This window comes from Salvelinus fontinalis, chromosome 14, assembly GCF_029448725.1.
Source record: "Salvelinus fontinalis isolate EN_2023a chromosome 14, ASM2944872v1, whole genome shotgun sequence".
Taxonomy (NCBI): Eukaryota; Metazoa; Chordata; class Actinopteri; order Salmoniformes; family Salmonidae; genus Salvelinus; species Salvelinus fontinalis.
In genome coordinates, this window is record NC_074678.1 from 31,537,545 (window position 1) to 31,549,021 (window position 11,477).

General features: G+C 45.6%; 1 protein-coding gene across 1 annotated transcript; it reads left to right on the plus strand.

Moving 5' to 3' along the window:
- Positions 1-4,688: 4,688 nt before the first annotated feature.
- Positions 4,689-10,490, plus strand: acer1 (alkaline ceramidase 1). Its single transcript, XM_055861333.1, has 6 exons — positions 4,689-4,795; positions 5,011-5,125; positions 5,324-5,462; positions 8,806-8,943; positions 9,074-9,211; positions 9,335-10,490. Exons 1-6 carry the CDS (start codon positions 4,703-4,705, stop codon positions 9,510-9,512), a joined length of 801 nt encoding a protein of 266 aa, XP_055717308.1. The 5' UTR covers positions 4,689-4,702; the 3' UTR covers positions 9,513-10,490.
- The last annotated feature ends 987 nt before the right edge of the window (positions 10,491-11,477 follow it).

An 11,477-nucleotide genomic window follows, 5' to 3' on the forward strand; every position in this document is an offset into this window, starting at 1 on the left:
CTGCAGATTCTCTCAAGCTCTGTCAGGTTGGATGGGGAGCATTGCTGCACAGCTATTTTCAGGTCTCTCCAGAGATGTTCGACCGGGTTCAAGTCCGGGCTCTGGCTGGCCCACTCAAGGACATTCAGAGACTCGAAGCCTCTCCTGCGTTGTCTTGGCTGTCTGCTTAGGGTCATTGTCCTGTTGGAATGTGTACCTTCGCCCCAGTCTGAGGTCCTGAGTGCTCTGGAGCAAGTTTTCATCAATGAGCTCTCTGTACTTTGCTCCGTTCATCTTTCTCTCGATCTTGACAAGTCTCCCAGTCCCTGCCGCTGAAAAACATCCCCACAGCATGATGCTGCCACACCCATGCTTCACCGTAGGGATGGTGCCAGGTTTCCTCCAGACGGGACGCTTGGCATTCAGGCCAAAGAATTCAATCTTGGTTTCATCAGACGAGAGAATCTTGTTTCTCTTGGTCTGAGAGTCTTTAGGTGCCTTTTGGCAAACTCCAAGCGGGCTGTCGTGTGCCTTTTACTGAGTGGTTTCCGTCTTGCCACTCTACCATGAAGGCCTGATTGGTGGAGTGCTACAGAGATGGTTGTCCTTCTGGAAGGTTCTCCCATCTCCACAGAGGAACTCTGGAGCTCTGTCAGAGTGACCATCAGGTTCTTGGTCACCTCCTTGACCAAGGCCCTTCTACCCCGATTGCTCAGTTTGGCCGGGCGGCCAGCTCTAGAAAGAGTCTTGGGGGTTCCAAACTTCTTCCATTTAAGAATGATGGAGGCCACTGTGTTCTTGGGGACCTTCAATGCTGCAGAAATGTTTTGGTACCTTTCCCCAGATCTGTGCCTGGACACAATCCTGTCTCTGAGCTCTACAGACATTTCCTTCGACCTCATGGCTTGGGTTTTGCTCTGACATGCACTGTCAACTGTGGGACCTTATAGAGACAGGTGTGTGCCTTTCCAAATCATGTCCATTCAATTGAATTTACCACAGGTGGACTCCAATCAAGTTGTAGAAACATTTCAAGGATGATCAATGGAAACAGGATGCACCTGAGCTCAATTTTTTGTCTCATAGCAAAGGGTCTGAATACTTATGTAAATAAGGTATTTCTGTTCTTTATTTGTTATAAATCTTCTAAAATAAAATAAAAAACAGTTTTCGCTTTGTCATTATGGGGTATTACGAGTAGATTGATGAGGATTTGTATTTATTTAATCCATTTTAGAATTAGTCTGTAACATAACAAAATGTGGAAAAAGTCAAGGGGTCTGAATACTTTCCCGAATGCACTGCACCTAGTGAATAACCAGTGGATAACCAATTAACTAAAACCAATGTTATGTTATAAGCAGACTACATACGCAACGAATACAGCCATACTATGGGGTACATGTTAAACATAAGGCAATTGCTTTAATAAATGAGTATTGTCATTAGTACCTGTGGAGAAGGGCACAATAATCTGGACACAAAAGAAACGCACAGCTGCTTAGGCGAGGTGCTGGCTAGCAGATTCAAGGAGAGCCGCACTCTCTAGGAGCTCAGATGCAATAATTGAATAATCTATTATAAACTGGGTGGTTGGAGCCCATTAAAGCTGATTGGCTGACAGCTGTGGTATATCAGACCATATACCATGGGTATGACAAAACATATTTTTACTGCTCTGATTACATTGGTAACCAGTTTATACAGTAATAGCAATAAGGTTTTGTGGTACATGGCCAATATACCACAGCTAAGGGCTGTATCCAGGCACTCCAGGTTGCGTTGTGCCTAAGAACGGATCTTCAGAGTTTACCAATTGATCTCTGAGATTTCTGCCCGGCGAGAATACAACCAAGGGAGAGTCTGAAAACACTTTAGCGATACTGTCATCGTATCTTAGAATGTGCCAATGTTTGTGAACGATTCCCTTCATTTGTTCAGAGCACTTTGAATAGTGAGTGGTATTTATTTTATTTTATTTTATTTAACCCTTATTTTACCAGGTAAATTGACTGAGAACACATTCTCATTTACAGCAACGACCTGGGAAATAGTTACAGGGGAGAGGAAGGGGGATGAATGAGCCAATCGTAAACTGGGGATGATTAGAAGGCCATGATGGTATGAGGGCCAGATTGTGAATTTAGCCAGGACACCGGGGTTAACACCCCTACTCTTATGATAAATGCCATGGGATCTTTAGTGACCACAGAGTCAGGACACCCGTTTAACGTCCCATCCGAAAGACGGCGCCCTAAGAACGCAAGAATGCTTATTTTTGCCAGACTGCCCTTGAAAGAGATCATGTCTCGATTTGTTTTGAGTTTTCTCAGTGGCAGTATTAATCTGACCATTTTTGTACACCCTCTCCTTGAATTTTCTTTGCATCTCAGCCATATTTCTGTTGAAATTTTTGCAAATTCGTTTGATTCGACAGAATTGGCTGTAGCGCAAACTGTTTTTCAAGGGAAGCGGGTGACAACTATCAGCCCTCAACAAACGATTAGGATCAGTAGGTTTCCTGTAAATATCAGTGTATGGAACATTATCCTCACACAAAATCAGAAGATCAAGGAAACTGATTGACACGTGTCAGATTACTTAGTAAATCTCAGGTTCTCAGAAGAAGAGTTTAGAAAAGCATGGAATGCCTGGAGCTGTTTTGCATCACCCCTCCATAGAACAAAAATATCATCAATGTACGGTTTCTAAATTGTAATGTTAGGCAAGAAAACATTTTTGAGAGGATTAAGAATTGACTGTTTCTCAATGTAACCCAATTACAAATTAGCATAGTTAGGAGCCATAGGGTATCCCATAGCAGTACCCTTCGTCTGAATAAAGAAATCATATGAGCAGACTACATACTCAATGAATACAGCCATACTATGAGGTACATGTTAAACATACATGGTAGGCTACTGCTTTAATAATTGAGTATTGTCATTAGTACCTGTGGAGAAGGTCACAATAAGGAGACTGTGTAGTTGCTGAGCAGGATCCCCTGCTTATTCTGATGATCCACAGACAGACCAGTAGAGCTGGTCTCAACTATGACCTCCTTCCCCATGGAACTTTATTTCACCAACCTTCTTAAAATGAAAATACAGCTGTATAATTGTCTGGGCTCTTTGGCCCTCATCCTATTCCAAATCAGCATAGGCCTAGATTCATTGTTTAATGAATGGCAATATGTTGGGATTGTGTGGGGATTAACATGCAGCTTAATCCATGTTGAAGTAATGACTTCCTTATTCGATTTGATTTCTAATATATATATACCAGGTGTCCGTGCTGTTTTACTGACTTGTACTTTGCCAACTCACCTCCTTGCAAAATGGCATAATAGCAAAATTGTTTCAATTAGCATTGTCAGGAATGTTCTTGCTTCTAGAATACATAAATAATACAATGGCAAACAGCAGGTAAGAAACGATTGGCTACCTATGCCGTCCGTCAAAAGCAAAGGGCATTGAGGTGACATATGACCAATGTGGCCTCACGCTCGTGTGCTTGTGCCATGCCCGCTGGTACACCTGGCTATAGACAATATGAATAGCCACAGCTTTTGCCATTAGGTGTATATTCATTCTATTCTAAAACTATAATTTCAAACAAAGGATGACGAATAATGTAATGATGGTAATGTAATATGGTAGGTTTCAGTTAAATTTGTTTGATCATGTGTTGCGTGTTGCTGAGGTTGGGTATCAGGCTTTACGTTCATGCGTAAAACGCACCCATGTGCATTTGGTTCCCATTCAACTTTAATCCAAATTCTGAACTGACGGGTTGTACTATAACAAAGGCACTGGGAATTTCAGTTTCACAGTAGTTTTTCTTGACACACCGGGGCGTGATGTCACAGTAAAGACTCGTGCAACAGGATCGGGAGCATTTGTCCCCTACTTAAAATCCACCTGCCACTTGGAGAGGAAAGTAGTTGAGTAGTTGTGGTTGGATTACAACATGGGAGGTAAGCTCTATATCTATGTTATCTAGTCTCCTGAGATGGTGGTCTTATTGTGTCTACATACATTCCATATGAACGCGTGCTGTTTTGTTGACAACATATACGTTTTAACAACAGGTTACAGGTGTTTTGATGATGACACTATTTCATGATGATGATTTGTCTTCTTGAGTCTTTCAATGCAAGGTCTTATGCAACCTACTTGCAACCTACTTGCATACATGATGTTAAGATAATATTTGCATGTCATGATTGCAGTATGGTTGGATAAAACATGGATGGATATCCAGCTGAGAACATTTAGCATTGACAGGCCATCCTACTCTGTTTGTAACCCATTTAAATGTAATATTTGAACAACATAGTTGATTTCAATTATATTTATTATCATTGAATTTTACTCATGCTGCTAACAATCCAACAGGCCGGCTGGATGTAGCACTATAATTCAGTACAACATAAGCAACACTGAAGCAACCATTTTGGTGAATGTGATTGAAGAAGCCCATGCTAAGGCATCCACTCCTGGATATTTGCTCATGTTTTCAAAAGGGTGAAAAACAGACAACTGACATTTCACTAAAGCCAGTCCCTCATATGGCGTCTTCAAAGAGTGGATCAGCATGTGGAGTCTTTGAAAAAGGCTACATCCACATGGTTAGTCCTACTGTGCTCTATGCTGGAAGCTCTGAATGCAACAGAAAATAATGGCCTCTTTCTTTCTCCCCCACAGGGTTCTATTCTAGTGAGATGACAGGCCTGTTCACCTATGAAAGCTCTGATTTGGACTGGTGTGAGGATAACTACAGGCACTCTGAACACATAGTGGAGTACTTCAACACTGTAAGTGTACATTATTTATTTATTACAATATCCAGCTGAGAAATGTACCTTTCTGAAACTACATTGCAACTCACTTGTCTGCTGTACTCTTGTATTGTATCTGTTGTGGACCATCCTGTATTGCAACAATGATGATAGATATGGTGGACAGGTGCATCACTCACTACATTACATTGTGAATCCTTCTTTTAGAACAGTCCTTTCTGTTTCTCCAGATGAGCAGTCTGTTCTTCTTTGTGATCTCCCCCATCATGCTGTACCTGCTGCACCCCTACGCCAGGGAGAGGAACCTGGCTGTACACCTGGTCTGGATCATGATGATCTTCGTGGGTGTGTCTCCACTCTCCTTTCCAAACAGCAGGCCAACCTTCATTCAGTTATAACTCCACTCCAAGGGTGGCCTCATCAGGGTGCTTTCAGTTCATTCTGAATTCAATAATAGCTCTTAAAACCTCTTCCCAATCGATACTGGGTAGGGGCTGGGGGCTATTTAGGAACGGGGCATTAACGTGTGTCCCCTCCCTACAGGTCTCTTCTCTGCCTACTTCCACATGACCCTGAGCTTCATGGGCCAGATGCTGGATGAGCTGTCCATCCTGTGGGTCCTGGGGCTCTGCTATGGTCTCTGGTTCCCACGCAGGCTCTTCCCCTCCTTCATCAAGGACAGGTTGGTCACCATTGCTCCTGGTCGAGGCTTCTGCAGACAAAATGTTGTCTGTGTGTCACGGTCCTGACCTGTTTTCTGTTAGTTTGTGTATGTGTTAGCTGGTCAGGACGTGAGTTTGGGTGGGCAGTCTATGTTTTCTGTTTCTATGTTGGTTTAAGGGTGACCTGATATGGCTCTCAATTAGAGGCAGGTGGTTTTCATTTCCTCTGATTGAGAGCCATATTAAGGTAGGTGTTTTCACACTGTTTGTTTGTGGGTGGTTGTCTTCCGTGTCTGTATGTTATTTCGTACCACACGGGACTGTTTCGGTGTGTATGTAGTCTGTTCCTGTTCATGCGTTCTTCGTGTCTATGTAAGTTCTCATGTTTAGGTCAGTATACGTCGTTTGTTATTTTGTATCATTTCAAGTGTAGTTCGTGTTCGTTTTTCGTCTTGTAAATAAATTCATTATGGCATCATACCTCGCTGCACATTGGTCTTCAGATCCCTCTCTCCTCTCCTCGTCTGAGGAGGAGGAGGATTTAGAGTTTTGTTTCAGAACCACCCACCAAATTACCAGAACCAAGCAGCGGGGAAAAGGGCAGCGAAAGCAACCGCAGAAATCCCAGGATTCATGGACATGGGAGGAGATCTTGAATGGAGAAGGACCCTGGGCACAGGCTGGGGAGTATCGCCGCCCCAAAGCTGAGCTGGAGGAAGCGAGTGCTGAGCGGCGGCGATATGAGGAGGCAGCACGGCAGCGGGACAGGTACGAGAGGCAACCCCAGAAATTTTTTGGGGGGGGGCTAGAGAGGAGTGTGGCTAAGCCAGGTAGCAGACCTGAGCGCACTCCTCGTGCTTATTATAAGCAACGCGTCACTGGTCAGGCACCGTGTAATGCGGTTAAGCGCACGGTGTCGCCAGTGCGTGCCCATAGCCTGGTGCGCTATAGGGCAGCCCCCCGAAAGTGTCAAGTGAGTGTGGGCATCCAGCCGGGGCGTATTGTGCCTGCTCAGCGCGTCTGGTCTCCGGTACGCAGTTTCGGTCCAGGGTATCCTGCGCCGGCTCTGCGTGCTGTGTCTCCGGGGCGCTGGGAGGGTGCAGTGCGTCCTATGCCCTATGCCTACGCTCCGCTCGTACCGGGCAAATGTGGGAGTGGAGCCTAAGGGAGAAGTGCGCGTAGTAGGCACTAGATCTCCAGTGCTCATCCACAGCCCGGTTCAACCTGTGCCTGCACTCTGGAGGGTACGGGCTGGAGTAGTATGCCAGCCTGGGGGAGTGGTGCCAAGGCTGCGCACCAGAGCTCCAGTGCTCCCCCACAGCCCGGTCCTTCAGGTGCCTTTTAACATCAAGCCTCCTGTAGGTCTCTCCAGCCTGGTGGGTCCTGTGGCAGCCCCACGCACCAGGCTGTCTCTCCGTCTCCTCCCTACAGGTGTGCCCGTCTGCCCAGCGGTGCCTGAGCTGCCCGTCTGCCCAGCGTCGCCTGAACTGCCCGTCTGCCCAGCGTCGCCTGAACTGCCCGTCTGCCATGAGCCTGCAAAGCTGCCCGTCTGCCATGAGCCTGCAAAGCTGCCCGTCTGCCATGAGCCTGCAAAGCCGCCCGTCTGCCAGGAGCCTACAGAGCCGTCCGCCAGACAGGAGCCGCCAGAGCCTTCCGCCAGACCGGATCAGCCAGAGCCTTCCGCCAGACCGGATCAGCCAGAGCCTTCCGCCAGACCGGATCAGCCAGAGCCTTCCGCCAGACCGGATCAGCCAGAGCCTTCCGCCAGACCGGATCAGCCAGAGCCTTCCGCCAGACCGGATCAGCCAGAGCCTTCCGCCAGACCGGATCAGCCAGAGCCTTCCGCCAGACCGGATCAGCCAGAGCCTTCCGCCAGACCGGATCAGCCAGAGCCTTCCGCCAGACCGGATCAGCCAGAGCCTTCCGCCAGACCGGATCAGCCTTCAGAGCCGTCCAGCCAGGACCAGCCTTCAGAGCCGTCCAGCCAGGACCAGCTTTCAGAGCCGTCAGCGAGCCATGACCAGCCAGAGCCGTCAGCGAGCCATGACCAGCCAGAGCCGTCATCCAGCCAGGATCCGCCAGAGCCAGCCAGCCAGGATCCGCCAGCCAGTCCGGTGTTGTCCCTCAGTCCGGAGCTGCCGTCCCTCAGTCCGGGGCGGCCCCTAAATCCAGCGGGACCCATGTCTAGGGTTCCCAGTCCAAGGTCGGTGGCGAGGGTCGCCACCTTGAGGAAGACACAGAAGCGGGGATTTATTATGGTGGGATTGGGACAGCGTCCGGAGCCGGAGCCACCACCGTGGTCAGATGCCCACCCAGACCCTCCCCTAGACTTTTGGTGGTGCGTTCGGAGTACGCACCTTGAGGGGGGGGGTTATGTCACGGTCCTGACCTGTTTTCTGTTAGTTTGTGTATGTGTTAGCTGGTCAGGACGTGAGTTTGGGTGGGCAGTCTATGTTTTCTGTTTCTATGTTGGTTTAAGGGTGACCTGATATGGCTCTCAATTAGAGGCAGGTGGTTTTCATTTCCTCTGATTGAGAGCCATATTAAGGTAGGTGTTTTCACACTGTTTGTTTGTCGGTGGTTGTCTTCCGTGTCTGTATGTTATTTCGTACCACACGGGACTGTTTCGGTGTGTATGTAGTCTGTTCCTGTTCATGCGTTCTTCGTGTCTATGTAAGTTCTCATGTTTAGGTCAGTATACGTCGTTTGTTATTTTGTATCATTTCAAGTGTAGTTCGTGTTCGTTTTTCGTCTTGTAAATAAATTCATTATGGCATCATACCTCGCTGCACATTGGTCTTCAGATCCCTCTCTCCTCTCCTCGTCTGAGGAGGAGGAGGATTTAGAGTTTCGTTACACTGTGAATATTGGAAGTAGGGTACCGCGTGCTGCCTTCCTGTCTCTATTTAATGTAACCATGGAGCAGCATCCATGTGTGTTTAGATCTCCCTGCTACAGGATCATGCGGCTGTTCTTTCTGTATGGACCAAACGGCAGTACGTACTGTAGGCTTTTAATAAGGCAGGAGACAATGACAGGATTTTTTTACAGGGTACGCCAGGTTGAAACAGAAGCCATATTAAGCCAGGAGCCGGACAACCAGGCCAGGAGCAGCCTGCAGTGTGCTATATTCACGAGCCAGTGGGAGAGAGGGGCTCCCTGGCATTCTGAATGACTCTCCCATTAACACTGTTAAGACAGTGTGAAGATAATCCCAATTTAACTATAAAACTAGCCCCTGGTACAATAGTCCCCATTTATTTACCTTCCGGTGTTTTCTGGGCTGCCGTGTGATAACTGTCAACAAGTTCATTTTATGTCTCCTACCCACCCCTAACCCTCTCTCTCTCTCGCCCCCTGCAGGACGACTTTTTCCCGGCTGGTCATGATGATAACTGTTGTCACCACCCTATGCTCCTTTGTCAAACCCACTGCCAATGCCTACCTCCTCAACTGCTTTGCCCTCCACATCATCTACTCATTGGGTCTGGAGATGAGGATGTAAGGAAAAAACTCCCATTATTGTACTGTACATTACTGCCTATCACTCCATCAGTTCACTGTCTGATAACTGCTATCAAAGAACTGCTTTCTGTCTCTCTCTCTTTCCCTTTATTTTCCTCACACACAGCTGTACTGACCCGAAGGTGCTGCGGTTATGCTGGTCTGCTGTTGGCCTGTGGGTGCTGGCCATCTCCTGCTGGATCAGTGATCGTTTCGGATGCAGCTTCTGGCAAAAGCTTAATTTCTGCTACCTGCATGGAATCTGGTAAGAGTAGGGGAGACGACAACAATGATGTTAATAGAGTGTTAGATGGAACAATTTTCTTTTTGATTTTGTGAATCACAAACAGATCCATGTATGACTGACATGTGTCTATTCACTCTCTAGGCACATTCTGATAGTAATGGCTGTAGCCTACGCAAGCACCCTGATAGCCTACTTGGATGCCAACTATGAGATACCCTACTCCCTGCCAAGCCTTCAGTACTGGCCCAATGACAACTGGGTCCTGGGATTGCCTTACATTGTTCTGAAAGGAACCACCAAGACTCAGAAAATATTCTAAAGAACATTCAACTTCTGCAAGAGACACCTTGAAGGCTTTGGTGCCGAAATGTGGTCAGTAGTGCCATGCAGAGAAAGTGTAAAAAGCAGTGCCTTTCTTTTTACTTAGCAGTGACTCAGTTTGAGAAATAGCTGCAATCCATTGGTTTGCTTCTTATTTTATATGATAATAGAATCAATGCCACTCAGGTCATTAATGTGTGTATGTTTGTATGCATTTTGTGTGAATTTTGATCAATTCACCCATCTGTTATTTGCATTCATACAGATGTAGGATCTTAATTTGATCACTCTTTTTTTTGCTGAGAATCTTCCTGCACTGCAGGAAATGCAGATGAGCTTCTTGGTTTACATAAATTCACTGAAAACCAACGGTTATATTAACAGTATTTTGCTTTTCATGTAGCATACTTTTGGCCAGCTTAATAGCCTAACCACCGATCAAGCAACATTATGGACTAAACGTTAAAATCCTATTGCTGCAGGATTATTTTGCTGTTACAATATAGGTCAAATTAAGATTCTACATCTGTATGTGCATGGATATTCTCTGCACATCATGTTTGTAAAAAAACAACATGTTTTTATATTTAGCTGTGTTTTGGTATGATTACATGCTTGTCTTTATAGTGACGAGTACTGAGATACTTTCAACAAAAAAGACAGCATTGATTAAATGTGGGGCTGAATCACAACCACATTTCAGGGGGCTTGTAGAGTTTGTTTACATAACCTACACCCTTTTCAGGGATAAATATCACATTGTGTGTGAACTGAACTAAACTAAGTCATTTTATAACATACATGTATTAATTGAATCTCTCTCAGGTTTTTCAGAGTATTACAATGTTATTACAGAAACTGTTAGGAACATGTCAAGTTTTGTTATGTGTGGGGTTCTACCTCTATGAGAGCAATTACATTTTTATATGAATAAGATTAACAGTTTGTGCATTGCTGAAATAAATGCACTGACGAATTTGAGACATTTAACAGAATGTAGTTTTCTCTTTTGATTGAAAAAAAGAAAAGTTGTTATGAACAACGTATTGAGCATTAGACATAGATAGTTGAAGTCAGAAGTTTACATTCACCTTAGCCAAATACATTTCAACTCAGTTTTTCACAATCCCTGACATTTAATCCTAGTAAAAATGTCCTGTCTTAGGTCAGTTAGGATCACCACTTTATTTTAAGAATGTGAAATGTCAGAATAATAGTAGAGAGAATGATTTATTTCACCTTTTATTTCTTTCATCACATTCCCAGTGGGTCAGACGTTTACATACACTCAATTAGTATTTGGTAGAATTGCCTTTAAATTGCTTAACTTGGGTCAAACGTTTCGGGTAGCCTTCCACTAGCTTCCCACAATAAGTTGGGTGAATTTTGGCCCATTCCTCCTGAAAGAGCTGGTGTAACTGAGTCAGGTATGTAGGCCTCCTTGCTCGCACACACTTTTTCAGTTCTGCCCACAAATCTTCTATAGGATTGAGGTCAGGGCTTTGTGATGGCCACTCCAATACCTTGACTTTGTTGTCCTTCAGCCATTTTGCCACAACTTTGGAAGTATGCTTGGGGTCGTTGTCCATTTCGAAGACCCATTTGCGACCAAGCTTTAACATCCTGACTGATGTCTTGAGATGTTGCTTCAATATATCCTCATAATTTTCCTGCCTCATGATGCCATCTATTTTGTGAAGTGCACCAGTCCCTTCTGCAGCAAAGCACCCCCACAACATGCTGCTGCCACCCCCGTGCTTCACGGGTGGGATGGGGTTCTTCGGCTTGCAAGCCTCCCCCTTTTTCCTCCGAACATAACGATGGTCATTATGGCCAAACAGTTCTATTTTTGTTTCATCAGACCAGAGGACATTTCTCCAAAAAAGTACAATCTTTGTCCCCATGTGCAGTTGCAAACCGTAGTCAGGCTTTTTTATGGCGGTTTTGGAGCAGTGGCTTCTTC

What these genes read in the sequence shown, in the direction of transcription:
- acer1 (XM_055861333.1), top strand. Translation starts at nt 4,703, where the DNA reads ATGACAGGCCTGTTCACCTATGAAAGCTCTGATTTGGACTGGTGTGAG. An exon ending in GATCATGATGATCTTCGTGG is followed by an intron (nt 5,126 to 5,323) that starts GTGTGTCTCCAC and finishes CCCTCCCTACAG; the next exon opens with GTCTCTTCTCTGCCTACTTC. An exon ending in TGCTACCTGCATGGAATCTG is followed by an intron (nt 9,212 to 9,334) that starts GTAAGAGTAGGG and finishes TTCACTCTCTAG; the next exon opens with GCACATTCTGATAGTAATGG.